Source organism: Fonsecaea pedrosoi (genome assembly GCF_000835455.1).
Source record: "Fonsecaea pedrosoi CBS 271.37 unplaced genomic scaffold supercont1.9, whole genome shotgun sequence".
Classification (NCBI taxonomy): domain Eukaryota; kingdom Fungi; phylum Ascomycota; class Eurotiomycetes; order Chaetothyriales; family Herpotrichiellaceae; genus Fonsecaea; species Fonsecaea pedrosoi.
In genome coordinates, this window is record NW_013550607.1 from 344146 (window position 1) to 371480 (window position 27335).

General features: G+C 52.6%; 10 protein-coding genes across 10 annotated transcripts; 4 read left to right on the forward strand and 6 right to left on the reverse strand.

Moving 5' to 3' along the window:
- Window positions 1-2868: 2868 nt before the first annotated feature.
- Z517_12226 (uncharacterized protein) lies at window positions 2869-3501 on the reverse strand (the record flags this gene model as incomplete). The annotated part of the gene is made up of 1 exon (XM_013422640.1): window positions 2869-3501. The coding sequence occupies one exon, from the start codon at window positions 3499-3501 to the stop codon at window positions 2869-2871; it is 633 nt and encodes a 210-aa protein (XP_013278094.1).
- Window positions 3502-5697: 2196 nt separating this feature from the next.
- Window positions 5698-9046, reverse strand: Z517_12227 (uncharacterized protein; the record flags this gene model as incomplete). The annotated part of the gene is made up of 3 exons (XM_013422641.1): window positions 5698-6489; window positions 6571-6800; window positions 6850-9046. The coding sequence occupies 3 exons, from the start codon at window positions 9044-9046 to the stop codon at window positions 5698-5700; spliced, it is 3219 nt and encodes a 1072-aa protein (XP_013278095.1).
- A 798-nt stretch (window positions 9047-9844) lies between these two features.
- Z517_12228 (uncharacterized protein) lies at window positions 9845-10639 on the reverse strand (the record flags this gene model as incomplete). The annotated part of the gene is made up of 1 exon (XM_013422642.1): window positions 9845-10639. One exon carries the CDS (start codon window positions 10637-10639, stop codon window positions 9845-9847), a length of 795 nt encoding a protein of 264 aa, XP_013278096.1.
- A 1570-nt stretch (window positions 10640-12209) lies between these two features.
- Window positions 12210-13562, forward strand: Z517_12229 (uncharacterized protein; the record flags this gene model as incomplete). Its single annotated transcript, XM_013422643.1, has 1 exon — window positions 12210-13562. The coding sequence occupies one exon, from the start codon at window positions 12210-12212 to the stop codon at window positions 13560-13562; it is 1353 nt and encodes a 450-aa protein (XP_013278097.1).
- Window positions 13563-15364: 1802 nt separating this feature from the next.
- Z517_12230 (uncharacterized protein) lies at window positions 15365-16174 on the forward strand (the record flags this gene model as incomplete). Its single annotated transcript, XM_013422644.1, has 1 exon — window positions 15365-16174. One exon carries the CDS (start codon window positions 15365-15367, stop codon window positions 16172-16174), a length of 810 nt encoding a protein of 269 aa, XP_013278098.1.
- A 201-nt stretch (window positions 16175-16375) lies between these two features.
- Window positions 16376-18685, reverse strand: Z517_12231 (uncharacterized protein; the record flags this gene model as incomplete). Its single annotated transcript, XM_013422645.1, has 3 exons — window positions 16376-16922; window positions 17003-17493; window positions 17543-18685. 3 exons carry the CDS (start codon window positions 18683-18685, stop codon window positions 16376-16378), a joined length of 2181 nt encoding a protein of 726 aa, XP_013278099.1.
- Window positions 18686-19466: 781 nt separating this feature from the next.
- On the reverse strand, window positions 19467-20662 carry Z517_12232 (uncharacterized protein; the record flags this gene model as incomplete). Its single annotated transcript, XM_013422646.1, has 3 exons — window positions 19467-19939; window positions 19989-20435; window positions 20509-20662. The coding sequence occupies 3 exons, from the start codon at window positions 20660-20662 to the stop codon at window positions 19467-19469; spliced, it is 1074 nt and encodes a 357-aa protein (XP_013278100.1).
- A 500-nt stretch (window positions 20663-21162) lies between these two features.
- Window positions 21163-23004, forward strand: Z517_12233 (uncharacterized protein; the record flags this gene model as incomplete). The annotated part of the gene is made up of 4 exons (XM_013422647.1): window positions 21163-21209; window positions 21308-21819; window positions 21935-21968; window positions 22023-23004. The coding sequence occupies 4 exons, from the start codon at window positions 21163-21165 to the stop codon at window positions 23002-23004; spliced, it is 1575 nt and encodes a 524-aa protein (XP_013278101.1).
- Window positions 23005-23630: 626 nt separating this feature from the next.
- On the forward strand, window positions 23631-25073 carry Z517_12234 (uncharacterized protein; the record flags this gene model as incomplete). The annotated part of the gene is made up of 1 exon (XM_013422648.1): window positions 23631-25073. The coding sequence occupies one exon, from the start codon at window positions 23631-23633 to the stop codon at window positions 25071-25073; it is 1443 nt and encodes a 480-aa protein (XP_013278102.1).
- A 432-nt stretch (window positions 25074-25505) lies between these two features.
- On the reverse strand, window positions 25506-27086 carry Z517_12235 (uncharacterized protein; the record flags this gene model as incomplete). The annotated part of the gene is made up of 1 exon (XM_013422649.1): window positions 25506-27086. The coding sequence occupies one exon, from the start codon at window positions 27084-27086 to the stop codon at window positions 25506-25508; it is 1581 nt and encodes a 526-aa protein (XP_013278103.1).
- Window positions 27087-27335: the final 249 nt, after the last annotated feature.

Genomic DNA, 27335 nt, shown 5'->3' on the forward strand with positions numbered 1-27335 from the left:
GGATGTGCCTTCCGTATGTGCAGTGGTGGATCTAGCAACGACTCCACCGGTGGAGCGGAAAGAGAAGTTACTATGGTTCATTGATCAACGTTGCAGAAATTCGCAATGGCACGAGCTGGGGTGCTGGGGTGCTGGGCGTCATTCCGCAAGTGGTCATAGTGGCAGTGGTAGTAACAAGGAGAAATGCCCGAGGTTCAGCAGATGCCCTTGCCATGCCGTACTCAGAATGGGAAGATGATGCAGGGTCACATAATCGTCTAGATCGGACTGTTTGATCGACGCAGGGTTGTTGACCTTTGGGAGAGGCTGGTTGTCACATGCGTGGGCAGTATTGAGATAGCCAGGACTCCCATCATGTGCGCTGAGATGTATGAGTAACGTCCGAGAAGGGACAAAGAGGTGTTTTCCACTTCCGACCTGTTCGTCAAAGTCAAGGGCATGATTCGCGCCGTCTGCACCATGTCTGTGTCAGGGACAGGAACAGGTCTGGGGATTTCATGCTCGAGGGAAGCCTCACAAGACCGCGCTCGGTTGCTCGGCAAGACTGAGAGAGCGCGACTCGAGACGATTGTGCCTGAACGCAAAGACTGCGGGTGGGGAAACCCTTTTCCCCAGGATGAACAAGACGTCCAGGGCGGTCGGTGTAAAGGAAGCTACTGCAGGCACAAAAGTCCCAGACGAGGCCTAATCCGACCGAAAAGCCGGGGACATAGATATTCGAGTCGCGTGATAGACAATAAGTTAGGAGCACTCGTACTTGGCTGCGCTGGACCAAGACTAATGAGAGAAGGTGCTATATTGACTGTTTCGACGATTCGCAGGGAATGGCTGGTAGGATTGCGCGAGTGAAACACCATATCGTAGCAATAGAAGAACGAACAGTTCATCCCACTGGCCGCCTGATTGCGTTCCGGGGTTGAGCCTCGAGTGTTGACTGATGTGGCGTCATGAAGGTTTCCACCGGCGATGAAGAAATCAATCCCAACGCCTACTGAGACAGCAGTCTAGCACGGCCTGACTAGTCCATCTGAGGAAACGGACTATTGAAACACTGGATCGTAGAGAAGGCACCTGGTCAAGGGTTCCAGTTGCATGAACATGCCCAGTGACCCATATCTGATTCTGTGCGAGCGCCTTGAACTTTTTCAAGCTCTGACAATAGACCGAGACTTGCAATGCTCAGAGTAGGTGAAGGGGAGGAACGACTTTGTAGTCAGGGTGTCCGACCAGAACCCGTCGAACGCGCGAAACAGCTCTTTCTATATTTGACCATTTGACTCCTCTCACCTGTTTTCCGACCTGTATCTGAACTAGGCTACCGTCACGGACCGGGTACGGGCTTTCCTGTAATTAAAATATGATCGTGGAGGAGTTGGTTTCCTGCTTGCTGCATGAGATTTCCACAAGGCATCAGTACTCTATACAGAAGCAATCCCATGACTTTGCAGTGTGGGGGTTCGTGGTGGAGGGGGATCCAAAATCTGACGGCGGGAATTTCTTCAGGTACGAGGGAGATCATAATTGATGTTTGTGTCATTATCGGTGGACTTGATGATCGTCATTCCCCCAGAGACAGTGGATGGGTGGGTGGGTTGGTGAGTATCCCAGTGCACTGTCATGTCAGGGGGGTGAAAGACGCTCCCGCCCTGTTGGGTACGTGGTCCACATTGCATTGTGCGAGTACCCCAGTGAGCCTGGTTAAACGGTCAAAGGGGGGACAATACCACAGGGGGATTAGTACGAGGTAGTAGTACCAGAAGCAGCTGCAGTAGTATGGAGTGTCAAGGGGGCAACAGTCGCAGTAGTGGGTGGCCACTGACCAGGTGCAAGGGAGACAATCCCGGCTAAAAGGAGGAGAGAGGAAAAAAAAGCCTTGGACATCAAAAGAGGATGTTGCCCCGAGGCTGCCGCCACGAGCCACCCTTACTTATCCTCTGCCTTTTGATCTCCTCTCAAGAGTGCTGTAGTGCTGGGGAAATATTATACGAGGGGTTGCAAGCTGTAAATTTATTGTATCGTGCTCGTGTGTGACCGAGTAGAAAGTAGGCCAAGGAGCCAGTGGCTCCAACAATCACGGACATGTAATTCCACACATTGTATATCCGACTGACGAGTCGTCAGCGCGGAGATCGCAACAAAGGTCTCCTCGTAGGTATTCGTGGGATGGTACACAACAAATTGAGATGAGACGAACGATTGCCCGCGAGCCAGGCACACACACAGACACACGTATGCTGGGCGGGTAGCATTCATCCCGGCGTCACCGACTGTATGTACTGGGGTTCCTGACCATCCATTCCCACATTGGTTGCAATCTACAGTACCTACGAGCAAATCCCGTGTCTCCTTTTTTCGTCATGTCCATTGCCCACTTCCTCAAACTATCCAGCAATGACGAATGGGGGGTTCGGACAATACCCATTTGGGACGAAAGAGTGGCAGTTGTATCCAGCTCGCCAGAAGTTCTGGGTGGTATCGAGTACATATGTACGAGCGCAAAAGATCTGCACTGATCAGAAGCAACGTACCTACCTAGGCTGTTGTTGAGGGACCAGACGAAGATCGCTGAATGAAAACCAATCAGCAATCAATAGGATAAATCGTGAAGAAATGAAACCCTGTGATAAAAGAGGGAATGTCGCCGACTGCGAGGCCCCAGAGGTCCCATTTTCAATACCTTTCCCCCAAGACGTATAATAAACGAACGCCATGCAAAGAAGCCGAATCCTTCATTCAACGTCTCCGCTGGGAACGCGATAACTCAATTCCTTGACCATGACACCACAGACCACATAACAGCAGGTTCATATTTGCCCGTCTTGCTAACAAGACAAAATGATCCCAACGACCAAACGGACATCATAATGCTCATCTCTTCCCTGCATCATTCTTCGTGTGATACTTGGGCACCCTCTCATAAGCATTAGGGCTAGGTTTTCTCCTTCCCTTGCCCTTCCCATGATCACAACCGTCGTTATGACTATGGTGGTCACGAGGATGGTCGTGTTTTCTCCCTTTCCGGTTCCCGCTCATCCTCGCACCGCCGTCGTCAGGACTGTCACTACCGCCCGCATCGCTGTCACTGTCACTCGAGGAATCACTCGAGCTGTCGTCTTCACTGGAACTCTCGCCAAATTCCCGGGGTTTGTGGTAAATACAGCACACTTTGCTTGATTTTCTGCCCAGCCCTTCGTTGTCTACCACGTCTTCTGCCCAAGTGATCTGTCTGCGGCGCCCTCGACTCGTGTTTGTGCCGGATCCGGCAGCGGTGGCATCATGTGCCCCACGGAGACGCAGGATGAGCGGTTCGGGCGAGACTGATCGTGACGAGGCGGAATCGACCGGAGTGACGGTCTGGGTTGCCGAACCTGACGTGACGCGCCGCGAAGGCGAAGCTGCGAGCAAGGATGGGCCTATATGTCTGGCACCGGTTGGTCTGGGCGGATGATGGGACGAATTCACGGCTGATGGTTGACCCGACGGGGCTGTAGATGAGGACATGGTGAACCCGAGAATTCGCGCAGGGACTATAGTGTCGACTGGTCCTGTTTCTCTTTGTCTGTGAGGCAGAAATGAGATCTCGACTCGATCGTAAGTACGACGAAAGATAAGACAGATAATGAAGGACTTTCGACACTCAGGGTCTAAACAACAAGAGATGTTTTGGTAATTTGAAGTTGTGAGGTAGTATGTTGTAAGTAGCGGGCTGAAATTGCGGCTCGTCAGAGGTTGTGGTGGAGTGGCGTGGCGGGCGGAGCGCATGCACACAAACAGCAGAAGCGTATGTATCTATGGGCTGGAGGCTCAAGCACAATAATGAAGGAAGAAATGTGACTATAAGACCCCCTCGCAATAATCGAATTGTCTCAGCGAACGGTGACCAGTGACCGGTGAATGAACGGCGAAAATGAGGGAGTTTTATTCTGCTTCGCGAGGATGATATGATGTCTCTGTATTGTCCTGTACCGAGTATTCGGTAGACGGGGATGAATGTTTTTTTGGGCGTGGAAAGAGGTGCAAGATTGGCGTGGCCCGCGGGACTGCAGATCGTTGTGGACGTGGGCTTGGGCGCGGGGCGAGGCGAACAGGCGGGCAATGGCAATGGTAATGGGAACGGGAATGGGACAATGGCACGAGATGACGCCGAATAATAAACAAATTTCGCTAACTCGCTACTCGCTACGTATTTGTTGTGTGTATGCGTGCGTCCTTTCCGGACCTCGTAATGATGCACACGAGACCCCTTGATGACCCTTACACTTATTAGTTGTACGAGTTGAGAGGGTCCCGAAAAAAACAATCAAGTGACGTCCCTATGTTTTCGTCCCCCCACTAATTGTGCTTCTGTGCATCTGCATGCCTTAGTGCCCGCTTTTTCCCATCCATCCATTCAACCTCCTCCAAGCTGGCTGGCTGACCGGACTGGCTGGCTGGAAGGCTGATTGAATTATTCTTGCTTGTTACAGTAACCACCTACATACCTCACTTCTCACATCTCCAGTATTACTACTATACTCGTACTCGGTCGGTACTCGCTTCGGTTCGCTGCGTTACGTTGCGTTGCGTTCCTTTTGGTTGGGCTTCTCACGCACCGCTGACCTCCCTGCCCGCCTTATTGCATACTTGTATACGAGTATACCTACCGTCCTACATACCTAACTACCCAGGTAGGTAACAAAGATGAGACCCGGACCTCACTCGTACATAATTTTCCGTGCGGGATGTGCAGCCAAAGGGGCCTGCTACAGAGCTGACCGCATTACATGCATGCATGCATGCTTGCCTGTCTGGCTGCCCTACCTGGCCCGTCCATACATCTACATCTCCCTGCATCCCTTACTTTACTGCATTGCTTAGCCTTGTCAAACGCGACGCCGGCTCGCTATCATCGTCGCCATAAATACCCACCTGACCACATGGCCTCGGGGCCTTACCCTACGACCTGCATCCAACTGCGTCCGACTGCATCCCAACGTCCTGCAGACCTCTCTCCACGTGTCCCTAGATCGAGTCCGTGCACCGTCTCACGTGGTCCTTGCGAGGAGTTCTAGAAGAGCCTGGACCTTGCCAATAACGGCTCTTCTTAGCTCTTCCAAGAGGTAAGGGATGGAAAGGCTGGAGGCTGTCATCCTACTACACACTCATTGTACTACTCTATTCTGTTGCTACAAACGGCCATTCGGCCTCGTTCAAATCTCCAATCTTCGTATTATTCGGGTGGCCTCTTCTCAGCTCTCATCTAGTCATCTAGCAGCTCATACTCTTGATCAAACCGTCTCTGCTCTTCCCCCCTGAACTCTTGGCGCACTCGATTCGATGCTTCTGGTGGTCTTGACCCCCTCCTTCCAATCGCCGGTGGTTTCCAGGGCCGAGTAGGTAATCCCCAAGAGAGGTGTCGCGAGTAACACTCTAACCGACTGACTCGAGGACCATGCTTTTTGGTATCATAACACACATCAAGCAAAACAAGGTATGCATTTCTCATCCATCTCTGCCGGTTCCAAACAGCTCCTCCCTTGCTCCATCGTGGGAGCCGTCTTCGAGACGAGTGCCTCAACACTTGTAGAAAACCCATCCACTCTCAAAGTCCTCGTCGGGTGTAGACCTTTCCATCGCATAGTGCTCGACCGAGGCTTCGGTAGCGGCAGGTTGTTCTGCTGCGCGTATCGCGAATTCCGTCCGTAACTCTTCTTCTAGTCACAGCTCATCGTCCTGGTCCAGATCGGCCGGTTTAATGAGACCACCGACCTTGAGTGCTCGCTCTCTTTCTGCCTCGGCCAAAATCTTCTTTTCTTGTTCTCGTTCTTCGGCATACAGCTCTGCATTATCCCCAGCAAATTCTTTGAGGGAGATCAAAAAGTCGCGCACGTGAGTCTTGAATTTGGTGGCGTCCTCATTGAGTGTGAAGAGGCCATTGACAAAATGCTGGACTTGGATCTCCTTGAGATTGGGAAACGCGCGTTGCAGCAGGTTCGAGGTGAATTCGCTAACAAACTGCTTGTTGGAAGTCCCAGGAGCAGCCTGGTCAGGTTGATACAGTGGCTGCGAGATCTTGTTGGTCTCTACAAGCTGGAACATCCGTGCCAGCAACATGCATTGAGATTTGAACCCTGCTTTGTGGTCCGAATCGGTGAGGACGAAGAACACATCCTGCAGTATGGAGATGTAGAACTGTTGGAAGAAAATACCCGCAGTCTGGGGGTCTGTCTCGGCCATGTTGTTGATCAGCTCCAAACACATGGACAAGCCAGTGTTCTCAACCTCGCGGTTATCGTGTTTGCTCGCCCACATGCAAGAGTCGATGACAAACTTGAATTGACGACCGTCCAGTTTGAGCAGAGCTGGGAAGCAGAACAAATTGATCGCTTGTAGCAGCTTGAAAAATTCGACTCGGAACTCGGGGTACTCGTGGAAGTCCTTATTGATCATCTCCAGCGTGCACTCAAAGATGCTGTCCATGATTGGACCAATCTTGTCGTCCATCAGGTTCTGTAGCAAGTCAGTAAGATGCCTGGGAGGAAGCATAGCGTCTCTGACCAAATGCCGAGATCTCTTTGGGGTCCAACGTACATGTAGCTTGTGGATGATTGTGGTGGTCACACTGAGGACTTCAGCGTCCCGAGCATCTGGAACGTTGCGTTGATAGTCAAGCAAGATGGCATCGAGCAGTGGCGGCACCATGCTATCATTGACCATTTGCAGGTCATCCGCTTTTTGTACATAGATATCGACTAGCTTCAGAATCTCTTTCTTGATCGTGCGCAGGCCTCGGACCTTTGGAGTCTTGGTCTGGACATTGCCTAGAGTTCACATTAGCATAAGCGCAAACAAACGTCCGGCCTGACTCACCTCCAGACGCGACAGCATCGGAAATCAGCTGGCTTGAAGCCCGGTACATATTGAGCATATCATGGTAAATGCGGCCGATCTGGGAGTAGAAATAACTGCCGATGGACGAGCATGCTGCGACATTTGTTTTCATGATGTTTCCCACCACTTTGATGATCTCCGGATCATGGAGGATGGCGGGATTGGCATTCGCTTGCTGAATCACACTGTCCCAGGCTTGGTTGGGATAAGACATCAGGTCGCTGATCAGTCGGTCTTGGACGCTCTTCTGGCCTTGGGCAGAGATCATGTAGCCACAAGCCTCATAAAAGGTATGAACTTGCTGAGGAGTCAAGTCACAGGTGATCCTGCGCATATTACGCACAATCTCATCGATGAAGGGCTCCGTCTCGCCGGGCTGGAGAGCTACGAAATGGCGCTTGCATTTGTTGGCGATCTTGATGAACGTGTCGCAGGCCATGTCTTGCACTCCTTCGTGGGTCTCGTGCATAAACTCAAAGAGTTTGTTCACCACCGTCTTCAAGAACTTCCAGTGCGCCTTCAGGAAACGTGGGTACTGACCCACAATATACATGATGTTGCTGGCCACCACGGCTTTGTTGTCTTTGCCACGCTTCATCTCGGTCAAACCAAGCAAGTCTTTGATGACCGTCACCAAGAAACGCTTCTCCGTCTCTTCAGACATGGCTCCTGATATCGAACCAATGGCCCAGCAGAGAGTATTGCAGTTGTTCCACGACCACTCAGACCCGTCGACTTGTCGTTGAAGCTTGTCAGACATGATTTGCTCAGTATCAACAACATCCAAGTGCGTCAGATATACCAGACATTCACGGGTGGTCTTGTAGAGTTGGATAGTGTCGCTCTCCTTGACGAATTCACGCACAATTTCTCCCTCGTCATTTTCCACGATGAGAACCTCCTCTGGCCGGACCATCTTCTCCACCATCACCTGTCTCAGACTTGACAACACTTGAGCATACTTGTGCTTGCGGAGTGGATAATTAGCCAGCGTGCTCGGATGAGGTGCACCGCCATTAGCGAGCCCACTGACACCCATGTTGACCAAGGGATTGAGCTCAGTGATCGGGAGTTGCTGCATTTCTTCATACAACTCTTGGACTAGTTTGTTCCAGTATTCGAGACAAATCTTGAAGATTTCGCGGTCGTCGATCAGACTGATCTTGATGAGATAGAAGTGGCCATGCAGGAGAAAGTCAGGGTTTGGTAATCTCTCAATAGTCTGAAGGTGTGCGGAAAAGTAATTGGTGAGAAAGATCGCGAGGTTGAGGATATATTCTTGCTCTGAAGACTTGGCTTTGGCATAGGCCTCTCGAAAATCTGTGTCGAGGGAGAGGGTTCTGGCAACGACGGTGAGGGTTTCGGTGAACATCTGGACGAGCTTGTCATCATATTGGTATTGTTGTCCCAACTGCAAGCCACCGATTTCCGTCAAGCATTTGAGAGTGATGTTGCGAAATTGATCCACTTCGAGGAACCTGGTGACGAGGGTGTCGATGAGCTTTGTTTCGAAGATGAAGCCGAGGGGAATCCAGTTCAGAAACCGAAGCAATGTCTCCAGAGTTGCCTTGACTAGGCTAACCGAGTCGGCTGTTGTAAGGATGTCATTGCAGAGTTGAAAGATGGACGAGAATTCGGCGCACATGGTGGTTTTCAGATTCTTCGCCTTGGTGGAGGTCATCTGATCCTGGGAGAAGTCGAAGACTTCTTCAGATAGCAGTCGTAGAATAGTCATGTTGTTCTCGCAAACAGAAATGCCGGTGTGGCAGGCGGAAATGATCTCGTTGATAAAGGTGGGCCAGTTATGTGGCCATTCTTGCTTCAGGATCGTGACCAGTGTCAAATCGAGCTTGTTGAGAAAGAGCTTGTTCGCCTTGAGAGATTCTTCAGTTTCGGAAGCCTGGAGGATCTGGTTGACCACGAAATTGCGGATGCCCAAACACTGGTCACGCGGGAGAACCTTCCATCGAGTATTGACCACATCATCCAGCACCTGCAAACCAAGATATTTGGTGGGCACGTAGGTAGCCTCTTGCAGTATCCTGTCGACCATCAACCAGGCATCGGGATTGGACTTGAATTCATTGAGCTTCTGTTGGGCCTGCTTTTGGACATCGCCATGACCCTCTTGAAAAGCTTTGACGGTCGCGTCAAGCTCAGCGACAGTGACCGACATGGCGGGGGAAGAGAATTGTAGGAGGAAGAGCGCTCAGCGAGCGAGGAAAAGCACGAGTGTTGCGCCAGTAAGGGGCGGGGTCGCAAGATTTGAGGCTCGATCGATGTATCGGTATGATAAAAACGACCCGAGGGCGGGATGAGGAGTTGTTTGTTGCTTGCCCCCTCGTTTTGTTTGACGAGAAGGAGATGGACAGAGGGCGACGAGTGCAGCGGGCGGATGAGAAGGGAGGTGAATCGCGTGGATTAGAATGAACGAGGAGATCTGTGAATCTGTGTTGGGTTGGTGGCTGAGGCAAGTGTTGTAATTCGTTGGATGATGGAAAATTGCCAACGCGTGTGAGGCCCAAGCAATAGCACGGCCTGTCCAGGTCCCAGGTTGATGAGGCGCCGCATAAGGCAACCGCAGCGGTGGTGGCGGTGATATCAAATGTCACCAGCGCGGCTATTAACCCCGGTGCTGGGATTATTGCTGGAATTGCTGCGATCTCTGATCTCTGCGTGAATTTGTCATCCAGAGTGTCCAGAGGCCCAATTGGAGGCGCCCAGCTCACACAACACTTGGAATTGTCCAGTGACATACAACATCTATCATTATCATCTACAAAACAACATAGTCCTAGGAACAAACAAACATCTCACCATCTCTCAATCATGCACGTCTCAAGAATATATCTCATTTGTCTGAATAATTCTGGTTTATCTGGTATCATGGGCACTGTAAAAGCCACATAAAATCTTGTGTATCAAGTTCAATAAAAACACCAAATCAAGCCTCTCCTTTTATTTTGGTTGTGATTTAATCAGTGCCTACCCCCGTCGTGTGTTCTTGGAATTTCAGCTCTCGCTCTTCGCTTTCTTTGCGATACTGTTGGTACGCGGCGGCCATCTCTTCCTTGGATTGTATCCCGTTCTTCTCCGTGATTAAAGCTTTGAGCCATTTATTCTCCATCTCCAGTTGATTCACCTTTGCCTCCAACTTTGCATTCTTCTCCTGGACTTCCTTGACCGTCCGCTCCAAAGCCTGCTCGCGCTGCTTCTTCTTGACGCGAAAGCGTGCACTGGCTGCTGTGTTCCGTCTCCTCTTATCTTCCTCGGCAGCGAGGCGAGACTTCTCTTCCGGGCTCAATGCATTTCCATCAAGGCCGTCGCCTTTCCTCCGAGTAGTCTGTTGACCAGCAGGCGTGGAGCCGCCAGGAGATGTGTGAGAGTCGAGGTTGTTAAAGCCGGGGACGGGTGCAGGCTGAATGGGAGTATTATAGGTGCCGTAGTAGTGCGTAGAATCGCCCGCAGATGTCTCGAGATTGGACGATTGATAGTTTTGCGTGGGTGACGAGCCAGAGAGGAGGTCTTCATATTTGACACTATTCGAGTTGGTTTTAGAGTCGCCGAGGTCGAAGTTAAAGGTGCCGTCTTCAGGCAGCGGGGGAATGTCAAAATGGGTGAAGTCGGTGTTTGTAAACATAGCCAGGTCCTGGCTTATGTCAAGCTCTTCCGTAGGGTACTGCTCTTGTTCATAGGGCGACGTCAGAGTATTGAGACTGTTCAGATACTCTGAAAAGTTCGGCCCTGTACGGCCGCGATAGCCCGACATGATCCTCCAATGCTCCTGTATTTTACGACTTGTATACCCTGCTCAATGGTGTGTACAAATATAAAATGTCCGGTAGGGGGTGTATGGCTGAGAAGGAATTTGCTCGTCAGAGCTGTCGACGCAGGGCGCACGATGACACACAGTTTCTGCGTGTGGCGAATTCGTCGACCGCCGACTTCGGTGTGCACCAAGGGGGCTGTCGTCTGTCGTCGCTCAGCCCAAATATTCGCTTCGTCGTCCTCCAGGTCCAGAACAGACGTTGTGTGTGTGTGTGTGTGTGTGTGTGTGTGCGTGCGTAGGAAGGAGGTGGAAGAATCGAAGGACGAGGAGCAATAGTGGGGAGAGAAAATTGCGTTCTCGTGGGAGAGGTAGTGGTGGTGCGCGAAAGGTCGGGTGCAAGGGAGGGGCGCGAAAACTGTCAGTCAAACGGATTACTTGGTGGGAGCCACAGGAGTGGGAGTCGTTGTAGCTCTGATGGGGGGCGGGTTCCCGGCGTGGGTTTCGTCCGCTGTGTGGTTGGCTTCCTCGGACTCGCTTCGGGAATTGCACTGCTTCTCCTCGTGTTCCTCCCACTCCCACCCCTCTTGCGCAAGGACCCTGTTTTTCACCTCCCAAATCTATTCGCTCGCTTTGTGAGATCTCTCCAGTAGGTAATAATATCACTCAATGGCTTCAAGCCCTCCAAGCTCTTCGCGATAGCCCTAGGTCACCCCAAGTCGAATGGTGAGAATGATCGTCAATGGTGGTGAATCGACCTTGTTTTGTAACTGCCGAGGAGCTGGGGTGGTGGATGATTCATTATTGGCTTTATCTCCATTCTTAGGTTCCGAGGCGGTCGGGACGTTGAGTCGTAGAAAAACTTCTCATGATCTCATCTAAATTGGTGAAGGTCGCGCCTCATAAGACGGATCAGCCTACCGAAAGAGGTCCTTGTACCTCCAAGATTAGTCGAGGTTCATGTGTCTGGGAAGTTCCTCGCCTTACTCGGTGCTGTGGCGCACATCACCGTCGGCCTAACTCATTCCATCTCATGATAAGCGCGAGCTCTCCTAACTGGTGCAAAGGTCCTTGCTGTTCTCTTTTCCTCTGACTCTGCAGGAACTCGGTACAGGGAATGCGCGTAATTGCCTAGCCCCTGTCAATTAATAACCAAGACTTGGAGAGGGCAGCACCCACAGCACCCAGGCAGGATTTGTCTGCTCGTGATTAGGTATTCAAGCACCTTAAAGAACCCTAGTGTGGGGTTTTGGAGTTCCTCAGGCACTTGGCGTGTGACACTGCTGAGACAGCTTGCATGTGGCACACATCTGGAAGTCGTGGCCTGCCCATTTCTGTTGGATGCACATACGATGTCGATACTCGGAAACACACTCACTGGGAGTTCTTTGTCATACTGATCTGTGAACCTCTCGAGGGGACACCGTGCACACCTGTGCCTACGTGCTGGAAATTTGGTGAGGTGTGACTCAATTTGTGGGTCACGTGATCTAGTCATGACTCGTCTGTTTACCTTTCGGCTTTTCTCTCTTCCCGTTTCAAGCCCAATGTAAACAAATCCCTCAACCACACCATGGCACCCATCCTCGCCCGCTCACTCAACCGGCTGTCAAAGGAAACTATCCTTGAACTTGCTCTGACATGGCTGGAGGAGAAGCGCACTTCTGCTCCTTATCTGCAGAGCAATCGTACGGGTTTCGAAGCAGATGAAGAGGATTACCTCCACACGCCAGCAGAGAGTGTTGAAGAACTGCGCAAACTGTACGACAATCTCAGAAAAGATGTCGCAAAAGCTGCTAAGCGTGACATCATTGACCGCATTGTCGATGGCGACTGGCGGAGGGGGCTGTCGCTGCACCAACATGCCATGGTTGACTTTGCTGCTCTGGAGCAGAATGACCACGCATTGAGATGGAGTGCGCTGAGGTTGGTACCACTGCAAGCGGAAAAACAGCAAAACGGGCTTGATGACGATGACGACGATAACGACGATGGTTCTTATCCACTCAAGAAAAAGCGAAAACTGAGTCATCACCAACCCGAACCGCCTTATCCTCAAGTCTCTCCAGAAGCATTTCTCTCGGCGCTGAAGGCAGAGATTTCGCCCCTGGTCAAAGCGCACTATCACCTCCATCGTATGCCGCCGCCTTACCGACTCACGATCCTGCGGCTCTACATTACTCCGAACTCGGCATTTGCACCTAAACGATCCAGGATCCCAGCCCGGGCCAAGCATGCGACTGATTCTGGGCGCATCATGTACATAGCTCTTCCCGACAGCTGCCCTTATGTCTATATTTCGATATCTGGATCCTCGTCGAGCTCGAGCAGACGGCCAAACGGGCAAAATGGCACAAAAGACGGGACGATGGCGGCCAAAGTGGACATGGCCGCCATGAAGAGGATCGTCCTAGAAGCCATTCCAAAGGCACTTTCTCGTCCCCAGCGTCGATGGGCACTAGACACGACCAAGCTCGTGGCTAAGTCTCTGAAAACTATGTGCGAGCTCAGGGGGAACCAACAGCCAGGAATGGGTGGTGGAGCGTACACTGTCTTTGCCGAGGGGGCGAAGGCGTCGGAAAACAGCCCGGTCGACGTACTCGGCAAGGAAGAGACCAATGTAAAAGATGAGAGGTGTCGACTCGTTGAAAAACGGTTCGGAGACATGTCTGGGGATCGCCATGCACCACTGGATCGTGTTCAGATTAAACTCTGTAACGCGATACCGATTGAGGACGATGGGGATGAGTCGTTTGGCGCAGCGGCAGAACCAAAGATGGACGGCGACATCACTCTGACATTTTCCGGCAGCGATGTGTTTCTGGGGTTAAAGAAGCTTGCGGAGTTGGGGCCGGAGTATATCGACTTGAACGAGATGCCTAGTTGGATGACTGGCGAGTTGGGAGTTAGCAGTTTGGCTGTTTAGGATTTGGGGGAGAGGTCGTTCTGGATCTGTTTCTTGCTCAGGGGTTGGTTTTGCGGATAACGACGTTGACGATATTGTTGTACTTGATACTGGCGAGGAGACTGCGGCCGTTTTGGGTACGAGGCGGCAAGCGGTTAATATATTTTGTCCGCGTTCTCCTCGTTCGGGCACACCGTCATACTCAGTCTGGTCTATCGTGCATGCATGCGTACATACAAGGATGCGACCAGCGGATCGAACACAAGGATTAATGAAATGGATAAGAATAATGCAGCCCATCTGGTCCATCCGTGGGTGCTCTTGCTCTTGCTCCTGCTCTCTCCACTTTCCACCAAGGTACACTCGTCTCCTCGTCCTCGTCCTCGGACATATCTCTCCCGTTCACGATCCAGGATCCTTTGTACTTGTTGTACATGAACTAGAAACGAATGCAGTACGTCCTACCAAGCTAGCCTGCTAGGTAGTAATTAGTCCTCCATTGCACGTACGATCGACCGACCAATCGACCGAAAGGCCGTCTGCCCATCTACCACGTCGACATGCAACGCAAGTGACAGCCTTGTCGTTCTTAGTGTAGCGCGCTGGGAGGTTGGTTGGGTGATTAGTAAAACAGGGTGGTTTCGTCCGGGCCACGGACGGTCAGGCGACGCTCGTGCCGCGCGCAGGACGCAGCACGGTGGACAAAGTACATATAGAGCAAGGGGGGATGGACGGACAGGGACAGACGGTAGCAAGCGGCCTGAGGGACTCGGCATGTTGAGCACCGAGTACCTACACACTTGTTTGTACCGAGTACACAACAGGAGGTGCTGTACCTGTGGAGGGAGGTACGCAGGTACCTCCATACTTTCGTACAAGCAGTACTCGGTATGTACACACCTCCATACCTCCAGAGGGGTATCTCCATCCTTCGTCCGGAGATAGAGATTCCGACCCTCCACCCTCGCCTCAAGGGAGCCACCAATCCAAGCCTCTAGCCTGCCAGACTAACCTCGCCTCGTACCGCCGACATGGTGATTCGGACCTCGACTTTTTCCAAAGTACAACAAACAACCACTTTTGACTTTTGAACGTATGTGCATATGCATCTATGTAGACATCTCGAAACCTGTCGTCTTAACTCCATGGAACAAACCACCAACCACATAATGCTTAATGTCCAATGCCAAACGTAGTTAGTTAGTCACGGTCCATCCACAAAGCAAATCTACCCAAAAACCTACCTATCTAGCGAGCAAGGTACTCACTCATAGTGAACACGAAAAAAAGTCTAACCATCGTAGGTAGTGTTGCTTGTCTAGATCTCTCCGCTCCGACGGACCAAATATCTTCCGCTCGCCCCCCTGGTCTTTTCTGTACATTCCTACTACTTGCTTAGTAGGGGGGAGGTAGATGGCTGGGTGGGTAGACCGTCTCCGTTCCCTAGCGGGGGTGTTTGGGTTTCTGGTTGTGTCGCGAACGAGTATGGAAATGACGATGACGATGACGGGTGGATCTGGTTGGTTGGTTGGTTGGTTTTGAGGAAGTGAGGGAAGGTTATAATAGTTCATATGTAAATCTACCAAGGACAAGTATAAAATAAAAGGGTTTGGTTCCTGCTGCTGGTCGAAAAATTTTTGTTGGTCTCGTTGGTATCATCCTCAATACGAGGTAGTTACACATAACCGCCTTCTTGTTCTCGTTCTTCTGCTTCTCCCCCTCTGCGCGCAGCACCATATCAGTCCTTGGACAAGAGGCACACTGTGACTCGAATTCGAACTACAGCTGAAATCTCAGTTCCTCCTCCGAGCGACTCTGCAAACATGCCTTCCAAATACCTCTCGAAACTGCAGGGCAAGTCGGTCCTCCTGGTCGGCGGCACCACGGGCATCGGCTACGGCATCGCCGAGGCGTGTCTGGAATTCGGGGCCAAGGTGGTCGTCGCCTCGCGGTCCGCCGACAAGGTCGCCGCCGCCGTCGACAGCCTCAAGGCCTCGTACCCTGAGCACGCGGCAAACGTGCGCGGCCACACGGTCGACCTGAACACGCTCGCGTCCGACGACGTGGAGAAGCAGCTCGTCGCGCTCTTCGACTTCGCCACAGACAAGGGCGCAAACCGGCTCGACCACGTCGTCGAGACCGCGGGCGATCTCCAGCTCGCGGGAAAACTGGGCCTCGACACCATCACCACGGATCTGATGCGCCAGGCCGGCGCCGTGCGGCTGGCCGGCGTCGTGCTCCTCGCCAAGGTCGCCGCCCGCTACCTCCACAAGGCCTCGACGAGCTCCTTCACCATGACCAGCGGCGCCCTCATCTACAAGCCGCGGCCGGGCTTCGGCGCCTTTGTCGGCATCAGCGGCGGCAAAGAACCCCTCACCCGCGGTCTCGCCGTCGACCTGGCCCCCATCCGCGTCAACCTCGTCAGTCCCGGCGCCATCGAGACCGAATTGCTCTACTCGACCATACCCCAGGGCATGAAGAGGGAGGAGCTCGCCGCCCTGTACAAAAAGTCATCCTTGCTGGGGAAGTTGGGCTCCGTCGAGGATGTCGTCGAGAGTTACTTGGGCATCATCAAGAACTCGTTTCAGACCGGCACCGTCGTGCATTCCGAGGGCGGCTATCTCCTGATTTAGAGCCCTGGCCACCACAAAGGGAAGTGAATAATAGCCATTGTGAGCGTTGACGCGAGGGAAGGCTGCTGATGGATGGAGTTACCACAATGTCGATCCGAAGATGATGTCTTTTTCTTTTGGTCGAAGCTAACGTGGTTGGTGGACCAAGACAATGCAAATCCCAAGTGATTGTTATCAGTTGCCCGCTCGAGGGAAATTCCATTACAGCATCAGGCCCCAATCCCAGTCTTGAACCCCCGTCCCAATTTGTGTTCCGTCATTGCTCGCGAATGCCCCTGGTGGTCCAGCTTCGCCGGCACTGCCTAGATCACCCATCCCAGCCATGGCCGCGTGGCTCAGACGATCGCAGTAGATATCGTAGCCGTCAATGACGGTGTCGATCTCGGTCATCCAGGCATTCATGCTCGTGTCAGTAGAATCCGTAGTCGGAAAGGTGAAAGGCGGCGTGGTGAACCCGGCTCCCGAGTTTGGAAAGTTTGTCCACGAGGCACCCGCATCTTGTTGGGTCTGCACATTCGATGGCGGACGAGGCTGTTGGGACTGCGGCCGGGGTTTGTAGTCCAGACTCTCTCCACAGAGTCGGTAAATGATATCTCGACACTTTGGGGCACTTGGGTTTAGGTCGTTCATTGCGTTGATTATGCTCAGAGCTGTCAGGACTTGATCCCGCCATGAGCTGGCATCCGGGTGATTTGGGTTGCGCCGCAGACAGTGGATCGGAATCAACGCCGCTTGGAGTAGGAAATATCTGCCCAAGTGGATGATATTAGCAATCAAACCCGCAACAGGATCACAGCCGTGACAGAAAGACAGAACACCAGCACTTACAGGACATACCAAGCCGCAAGCCTAGTGTGAGTTCCCGATGACCAAAACTGGAAAATGGCCGAAATGCACTCCTCAGCGGCCTTGAAGCACCGATTGGTGGCAATTGTTTCAGCAGAAGCGTTCTGCGCCGGCGGGACAGCGGCTACTGTGGTGCCGTCCAGGCCGTCTTGTGCTGATCGGACCAAGAACGGGCGGTACATGATGATGCGCATGATTCGAAAGCGCCAGCGGCTGATGGCATGACCCAGAAGATACTCGTTGGGAAGTGGTAAGTTGTCGTCGCGGAAATAGGGAGGAAGGCTACTTAGCCAGCCGTCGATGAGCTCATCATCGAGGGAGATCAGCTCAGCGGCAGAAGGAATGGGATTAGAAATGAGTCGATTGTAGATTCTGATTGTGTGAAGATGGTAGGATGACTGAGTTCGGACGTATGTGTAGATGGTGGCCTCATTGACCTCGGGTGGGCAAGACGTAGAGTCCATTTGGAGATCCTGTTCTCTGTGTCAGTATATGAAAAGCTCGGGGTTGGGCAGCACCGACCTTCTCGTGGATATTCAGCGGAAACGGGATATCGACTCCTACTTGTGGCCAATTCAATGGTCTGCCATAAGTCACGGTTGCGCCGACATCCAGCACACAGAGCGACCACCATACTCTCCTCCGGATCTCCTTCTTGAACGGCGCAGTCTGCCATCCACGAAACTCCTTGTGGAGTCCCAGCGAGATGGCGAGCCGCAGCGCAATGCCTCCGTAGTTGTAGCCACTATTGGGTCTGTTTCTTTTTTGCAGGTAATTTGCAGCCATGGCAAATGCCTGGACCAGACTAAGACTTCCAGTCTCTAGCGAGTTGATGGACAAATTCGCTTTCACGCCGTTGAAAAGAGTGACGTGGGTATCATCCGAGGAAGTACTCGAGACAAAGGAACCAAGAGCCGCGACGAGATTCGCCAGGGTGTGCCATGTGCTTCCCATGGTGCGGCTGTTGAGCTTCGCGTACTGTTCACGGAAAGTAGCTTCATGGAGGATGGGAAAGGTTGGGTGGTAGAGAGCAAAATAGGCATCGATGAGTGTATCAACAACCGCCCGGGTGAACAGAGGCTGTGCCCGCAGCCAGGGGGTAGCGGTTGCCGGATGCTCATTCGAGCGATGGCTGAAGAGTTGCTCCAGACTTTCCCGTCGTGCACTCTTTGTATCTGTCTTGTTTTCGGTGCCTGTACCCCTCCAAATGAGCCGTAGGAGAGCGGAGCCCGAGACGGATCCAAGAAAGCCAGCATTCGAGTCGTCAGCAGTCAACGTGGCCATTCCGTCTGTGATTTTGGGGATCTCAGACTCGACATCATCCCCAAATGCTGAACGGCCGGCACCGGGATCCGCAATATTCCACGAAGATTCCCGTTCATCCCATTCAAAATCGTCGTCAGCTGCTGGGGGATTTTCGAGGGGATAAGGAGTGTCGTCGGCCACATCGCCTTTTGAATCAGCAGGGGACTCGAGGTGACTTAGATTGACTTTCTGATCCGAACCTGCCCCAATCGTCGAGAAGGACTCTGTACGCTCCTGTTGGCGCTGCGCCGAGCCTTGTGCTGGAGAAGGGAGGAAGCCTGATGTAGTCGCCTGGGAAGACGATTCGGTCGCAGCTTTGGATGGGACGTCCAGTTTGTTGGTGATACCATGAACAAGCATTTGCGACAATTCAGCCTCTGTAAAAAATGTCCTCAATAGAGCTTCTGCTTTCTCCAGTCGCTCTTCAACTTCCGTCAGGTGCCTGTGGATGCATTAGTCCCAGCGAACTTGACGGAATGCGCGGCACGAGGGAGAGTGTATGCCACTGACTTTCTCGTCAAAGATGATCTGCTGTGCTTGTCATACAGACAGTGTCGATTGTAGCGTTGACAGATGGAACACACTGGCATCCTGCCATCGCAACGTCCCTTGCGACGCCGACATTCGCGGCAAGATTGGCCAGCGTTCGGACCAGGACGTTCAGCCCTCGAAGGTTCTGACATGATACGCGATCCCGGAAATATTATTTAGCGACGGGGCTTCGTGGGTCAAGGATATATGAGAAGGTCTGGGGATGGGATATAAAACGGTGTCTTGTGCCATGTTTTGTTTGCCTCACAAACCCCGCCGGTGGCCCACTGGTGCCACCACCAGCCACCATGGATGATGCTTTTGGTTGCCAGTTTGAAAGCGGCCGCGGGTCCGGGACTGTTTGAGTGGCCGCTTAGAGCTTGGAAACCCTAGCCTATCGGCTATCACAGGGTGCCCAACTTGCCCAGGCAGTGGAGGATGGCGCGGAAAGACATCATTGGCCAGTCACACGTTGCATAATTTGCAGAAGGAGACGTTAAGAGGCGAAACCAGGTAAAGTGGGTGACGAGAGGCGAAATCTCGCAAAATCTCTAAAGTGCGCTATACAACATAATGTCCTGGTCTGCGCTCGAGTCAATCCCCAGCACATTCAGGGACTGACCCGTATAACAACCTTGCCAAAGTGTCCCCCTCCAAATAGATACTGGAAGGCTTCTTTGGCTTCGTCAAAGGGGAAAATTTTGTCGACCACAGGCCTGATCTTCTTCGCATCATAGAAGCGCATCATTTCTTCAAACCTGTCCTTGGGCCCGTTGAGGATTCCTTTCAGCGTGACATTGCGCCGCAACGCAAGGACGTTGGTATTGGTGCGATCGGTAGGTTCGTCTTGCTTCCCACTTAGATAACCAATGCAATCGATGAGACCCCCAAACGCAACACAGTCGAATGATTTCCTTAGAGTATGTGCGCCTCCCGTCTCAAATATAATGTCGGCACCCTCGTTCTCGGTCAAGTCCATCACGGTTTTCTGCCAGTCTGGATCCTTGCGATAGTTGATCGTGAATGTCGCTCCCAACGCCTTGGCCCGAGCAAGTTTGGCATCCGAGGAGGAAGTTACAATTGCTTGTGAGATGATTAGAATCCGAAGAAAATGGGTATGGAAGCCACTCACTCTTTGCACCGGCGGCATGTGCTATTTGTAGGCCACTTATGGAAACTCCACCGGTCCCTTGCAGTAGAATTGTTTCTCCGTGCCCACCTGGATGATTGATGGGTCTCATTTCGTTGATAGACATCCATGCTGTGACTGCAGCAATAGGGAGAGTGGATGCTTCCTCATCATTGAGGTAATCAGGAGCTTTGACCAAGCCCGTCGCTGGAAAGACTCTATATTGCTGAAGTACACCATCAAGAGGCAGCCCGAGACCAAAGGCCATGTCCTTCTCTTTGATCTGGCCGGTGAGATGTGTCTGGCAGAAAATGGACAAGACACGGTCTCCGATATTCCAGCCATGCTTTGAATTCCCGATCCCAACCACAATACCGCACATATCTGAGCAGGGTACGACTTTTGGGCTCGCCCCAACGGCTTTGTGGTGAGTATAAAGGCCCATGGCCACTACACGATAAGGTGAGCGAGTGCCTCTCCACTGGTGCCATCAGAAGGCAAAAAATTCTGAAGTCCAGCGTACCTTCAGTATCTCGATAATTCAGAGACACTGCACGAACTTCGACAAGCACTTCACCCTCACCCGGTACGGGAATTGGACAGGTGGATTTGGTCAACTTGTCCAAACCGTCTTGTGCGGTTTCCCACCTGATCATCGTTTGCGAGTCGGCAGACATCGTGTGTCGGAGTTGAGACAAAAGGGGGGTTCGGAGAGCAGTACTCAGTAGAGGTAGGCGAAGGCACCAAAATCCGGAATCTATCTCAGCAATTCTGTGAGCAACGAGCATTAGTTCATCTTGAAGTGATCCTAGCTGGTCATGACATTAGCTCAGCAACGAGTCCATCCCACACGGTGGATCAGCATCGCTTATGTCCGCTGTCTGCTGTCCATTGTCTGAGTGGAGAGATCTGGTGCGGGTAGGAGGTCTTTTGAGGCCAAGTGAGATGCTACTGATCCATCCTGTTGCTTGTGGAGGCGGAGAGTGTTATGGCGTCATAATGCTTTGTCCTCCACCGGAATTTCATACGGTGACGCAGAGCCTCCATAGCAAACTGCGGCTCACGAACCAATGTTTGGCCGAAGCGTCTTTGCCTTACAACTCCGCGACAACTCATCCTGTGTAAGATCCGTAACCACCTATTCTTTGGATAAAATCATTTAGTGCACTCTTTCACCATGGCGGCGCAAGGGACTATGCACAATCTAACAACTCTCATCAAGAGGTGTGTGATTCTTCCTGTGTCCCAGCTTCGCTTCGCTCCCGTCCAGCTGTCAGGGTCTCAATGGATCTAACCCATGCTAACTGCGTTGCCTGGCCCAGACTAGAAGCTGCCACTTCACGACTTGAAGACATCGCAACAGCCATAGATGGTCCAGGAGCCACTCCAAGCAATGGAGTTATCCCTGCTCTCTCTCCGCCGTCCGCTGCTGGCACCCCGGAGCAGACAGTACCCCCTCCAGAACCCTTGCCTAAATCAGTAGACGCCTTCAATCAGATCATCGAGGAGGATGTTGTGGCTTTTGTCAAGGCTAGCGAGAAGATCGGTGGTCTCGTGGAAGAACAAGCCAAGGCTGTCAAAGCGGCCTTTGAAGCTGAACGGACATACCTCCACGTCGCAGCGAAAGCAAAGAAGCCCGATCCACAACCTCCTGAGTTGATGACTGAACTCCACCGGTATACTTCAACTGTGGACGAAATCCGAGAAGCCAACCGCCCGTCTCCTTTGTTCACCCACCTCAGTGCTGTTTCAGAAGGTATTGTCGCCTTGGGCTGGATCGTGGAGAGGAGACCCGGTGATTTCGTGACGGATACACTCGGAGGAGCTCAATATTGTAAGTGACTTTCCAGACCGGAAGCTGTCTCTCATACCTAGCACACTTCGGGCACAAGTTTCCGGACTGTGTCACGTCTCGAACTGTAAACCATGGTACTGACAGGATCTTGCAGATGGGAACAAGATTCTGAAAGAGTACAAGGACAAGTAAGTGGTGCTGGATCAGTTTGCTCCGTCCGTGCCGCTGACAGGGTTCGATAGGGACAAGTCACATGTCGAATACATCCAGGCTTACTACAAAGTCTTTCGATCCCTTGCCGCATACGTGAAGGAGCATTTCCCCACGGGTCTCACATGGAATACCAAGGATGGCATTGATGCTCTCGAGGCCCTGAAGCAAATACAGTCCGGCGGGGCTGCCCCCAGTGCACCAACAGCTGCTGGGGGTCCTCTGCCTCCTCCACCGCCACCACCTCTACCGAAATTCGACGACGATGGTCCCCCAGCTCCCCCGCTACCTCCATCGGGAGCTGCTTCACAAGGCGGAGACATGTCTGCAGTCTTCGACCAGATCAATCAAGGTTCTTCCGTCACGGCAGGCTTGAGGAAGGTCGACAAGTCAGAAATGACACACAAAAACCCGGCACTGCGAGGCAGTTCCACGGTGCCACATCGATCCGCATCCCAGACGTCCGTTACAGGACGTGGCAAGTCTCCAGTTCCCAATAAGAAACCCGACAGCATGAGGTCTAAGAAGCCTGGTCGGAAGGAGCTGGATGGGAACAAATGGATTGTCGAAAACTTTGAAAATCTCCCCAGCGAAATCATTGAGATTCCGGCCGAACTCAATCACAGCATTCTAATCTCCAAATGCAATAAATGCGTCCTCAAGGTCAGCGGCAAGGCCAACGCGATTTCTATCGACAACTGCACAGGTCTTTCAATACTGGTGGACTCACTGGTCTCCAGCCTGGACGTGATCAAAGCACCCAAGATTCAGATTCAGGTTGACGGAGTGGTACCGACCATTCTCCTCGACCAGGTGGACGGAGCTCAGATCTACTTGTCAAACCAAAGTCTAGGCACGGAGATTTTCACCAGCAAATGTAGTGCCATCAATGCGGTGTTGCCTCCCAAGGATGAATCCGAAGACGATAGCAAGGAAGTGCCGTTCCCTGAGCAGATACGCAGTGTGATAAAGAACGGCACCTTGGTCAGTGAGATTGTCGAACATGCGGGTTAGGGGGTATTACCACTCTTCTTCTTCGAGCGTGTATCATTAGCGATGGGGTTCCAGGATGGCTCAAATGGTCTCTTACAAGTGGGCTGACCATTCATTTGTGCCGTTGCTACTTTAGAAGAGGATGTTGGGGATTCTCAGAATTGGCCATTCAGCGGGTCTTGACAGGGATGTTTTCGATTCGACCATTTGCATGCCGTCTCTTGGTGAGATGGATATCAGCCGTTGTCACTTGAATTTCTGAATGACCCGCCGAGGGCCTTTTAAGATGGATCTCAATTTGATGGAATGCTCCCAGGTACCGAACACGATGGAGTAATTGTCTATCTGCGATATTCACCTTCCATATATCGCAGTAAAAGCGGTTTCTTGTTTCGTATCGATTCGATTGCCGTCCACCTACATGGCAACATGTGGAGTGCAAAGACATCAAAAGTACAAGCTTGCTCTATATCTTACAAAAGTGTACCCACCTGTTCTCTCCTAGGTCGCGATAACTATAATTTATTCCCTTGGTACCATCCCGTTGCGAGGACTCCCATAGCACCGCGGACGCGAAGGACATCATCTATGTGTGAGATTTTTTCTGCTGTGTTCTCTTGCCACCGGTAGAGCCGAGACACATCAGAATGGCGACCACCTCAGGAAGAAAAGAGCGCAAGATGATATCCACCCGCATCCTGATCATATCGGACACGCACGCCCAGCTACCCTCGCAGCCAGGTGAAGGAGCATCTCCGGCGGCGCCGGCGGTGGTGCCGTTCCACGCCCCGCTCCCCGCGGCCGACGTGCTCATTCACTGCGGCGACCTGACGATGAACGGGGCGCTTTCGCAGCACGAAGCCGCCGCGACCTTACTAAGGAACACCCCCTCCGAGACGCTCAAGATCGTGGTCCCGGGAAACCACGACATCACGCTCGACAGGGCGTACTACGCCCGCTTCCCGCGCCTGCACGCCCATTACGAGACGTACGCGGACGACGCGCTCGACCGCATCCGCGAGTTGTATACCAGTCAAAGGGCGAGGGATGCCGGGATTCGGTACCTCGAGGAAGGGGTCGCGGCGTTCACGCTGAGGAATGGCGCCCGCTTGACCGTGTATGCGAGCGCGTGGCAGCCAGAGTTTTGTAATTGGGCGTTTGGGTATGAGCGGGGTGTCGATAGGTATAATCATCCACGTTCGCGGCGTCAGGGTCCGGAGACGGGGGATGATGAAGATGGAGAAGAGGCAGGTCAAGGGGACGGACATCGTGTCGAGCATGAACCACCCTCTCCAGTCCCCGTCCCAGTCCCCGTCCCCGACCACGGGGAAATCGACATCGTCGTCACCCACGGTCCCCCGAGGGGCATCTTGGACAAGGTCTGGGCTCCCGGGCCCGACGGCGTGAATCGCGGGGAGAACGTCGGCTGTGACCATCTCCGCAGGGCGGTTGGGCGGTGTCGACCGCGGATTCATTGCTTTGGACATATTCACGAGGCGTGGGGGGCGGTGTGGAAGAGGTGGTTTGATGGGAAGGATGGGGGTGGTGTTGGGATCGACATTGGGGGAGAGGGAGTATACACGTCTATAACTGGGGGCGATGTCGGTCGTGACGAGCACGATGATGGGACCGAGACTGAGAAAAGAGAGGGCAAGGGAGAGAAACAGGATGGGCCTGCAACCAGGCCTAGCAATGTCGAAGATGTTTCATTTCCTTCCTCGATGACCGAGCAGAGACGGCGACAACAAACCCAACAAGACCCAACCATCTCACCCTCACAATTCCCCAACCCGCCATACCACCCTAAGGACAACCCCAACTGCTACTACATGTACGAGACACAGAACTTGCAACAGGACGTCCCCGGCGGCGAAACACTCCTCCAGCCCGACCCCTACGAAGAGCAGATTCGGCAGAGGTGCGCGACGACCGTGGACGCGCGCGGGCTCGAGTTCGGTGCCGAGACGCTCTTTGTCAACGCGAGTATCATGAATCTCCGGTATAGGCCGGTGAATGCGCCGTGGGTGATCGATGTCATGTTGCCCGAGGCGGAGGATGGGGACCAGGGAAGAGGGACGAGGAATGAATGAGATGAGATGACAGGTCATGAGGTCGTGCGGTGATAGATAGAGGCGGAAAAAGAAAAGGATAGAAGCAAAATGGTGGTGATAAAGAGTAGGGGGATGGTTTAAAGGGGGGAATAGAATAGATCGGAGGACATACGGCCATACGGGCAATACGGTATAGTATTATAAACGCACACCTGTTCTCGACTGGTAGAAGAAACATGTTCAGCAACTCGAATTTTGATACAAGAACATCAAAAGGCATCCGCCAATATCGACACACAACTAGAGCATCCAATACAGACAGCCTGGTGACCACAAAATGAAAAGACCACCAAGGTATATACCCATGTTGCCATGCTTAGGTACAGCAGGAATCACCACACTGCTTCTCCCACGTAAACCGTCACATGCATTGCGAGTGACCACCCTCCCGAATCTTCTTACCCGCAAACATCATTTCTTTCTCCAATCCCATCCCTGCATCAGTGCAAGCCGTGGGTCAAACCGAGCACCAGAAAGCCCGGCTTCCTCCCTAAACAACGGGTACATGTAGCCTCTCAATGATCTTCTTCTCCTCCGTCCGTTTCTCCCGCCGTGTACTGTGAGTTTGCCACTGTGCAAGCTGAGACGTTTGCTGTCAGTGACCAAGTCTGTCGTGGGTTCAAAGACCGTGATTCCCAGCTTAGCGAGTAGCGACAGAGCTTCGGTAGGAAGAGGACGTGGCCTTGGAGGTAGATCAGACGGACTAGGCAGGGCAGGTGGCGCTGAGAAAGCGACTGCAAGGTCAGCTTGAGATTGAGAGGAAGAGTGTTGTGTGGATTCCGCGACGCTTGGGTCAACAGCTTGGGTATCACTGCATCCACTGTCTTTACGAACAGAATTTGACCTCTGGTACTGGTATTCAGGCTCGGACTCATGCCCCAGAAGCTCAGGCGAATCGAATGTCAGCTTGACCACCTCGTGCCGTGGCAGAGGTCTTTGATCCACCAGGTCTGGCGGATCCGTAGACTTGTTTCCCGCTACACTCTCTAGTACGACGGCCACCGACTCGGCCAACTTTATGTCTCTCTCCTTTGCGGCGAGTCGTAGAACGGCCATGCACATGTCTTCGTTAGGAATAATATGCATTCCCGTCACATATCCATACCAGATAAATTTCGTGACATGTAAATCGCCATGTTCACTCGCCTGGTGGAGCAAGTGCAGCAAAGTAGGCCGTGGGAAGAGAAATCCCGAGTCAGAGAGCCTGTACAGAAGCTGCAGGAGGGCGTCAAAGTCATGCCGCAGATCGCAGATTGCGTGGATATAGATGGTCCAAAGCCATTTCGGGACGGAAGTACTGTCCCTGCCTCCTCCGGTGATCGAAGGTCGCTGAGTAAGCTTTTCGAGTTCGACGGTCGCGAGTTCTAACTGTCCCTCACGTATTAAAGAGAGGGTATTCAGGTAGGCGTGGGCGTCAGGGTTTGGAATTTGCTGGTTTGCAAGGCGCGAGACAATCGATGCTCGGAGATGTGTATCGGGGTGGACAGCGAGGACCGTCAATACTGCGAGAAGAATGGGCATTTCCAGGGGGACAGATTCGCGTTCCATTTCTTGCAGAATCAACTTGACGTTCTCGATGGAGCCGTACTCGGGGAAACACTGCCCTAGGATCAGTGCCTCGTAGTGTTCAGGTGTGGGCTTGATCCTCCGCTCTTGTATCAAGATTTGTAAGATGTTGCGCACGGCTCGTGGGTGCGGTGTATTTTTTGCGATCCACCGCAATTCTGCTTCAAGAACCGCCGTACTCAATGCATTTCTATTCAACATCTTCTTGGGTCTGCCGCTGTTCGAGTCAATGCTTGTGGTGCTTTCCGCGCCGGACGTCCTCGCCTCTGACAAGAGTTGTCGAAAGCGCTTTGGCTTGCGCAGTCTCCTCATGTATGGCCTTTGGGGATATCTTGGCTTCTCGTGTCCATGTTGGGATCCTGAAGAATGGTTGCCCGATAAAGTCGAGGACGCGTCGAGAGGTCCGGATGCGGTACGCACATGCATGTTTCGATCACCCTGTCCCTCCTCGCCTGAATCTTCCGATGGCCTCGCGTAGTCGTGCCCACGACCTGGATGATTCCCTGAGTTATGGTGTTCACTTGTCTGCCCTCCAGCCTCTTCTACATCAAAACCTGAACCAGCCGTTGATGACGGACTCTCTGACGGGTCCTGACTGCGGAAGACGCCATGATCTTCCTTCTTCTCCGTATGCCGCCCCTGGGCATGATCAAGATGGGGGAACCCCTGAAAATT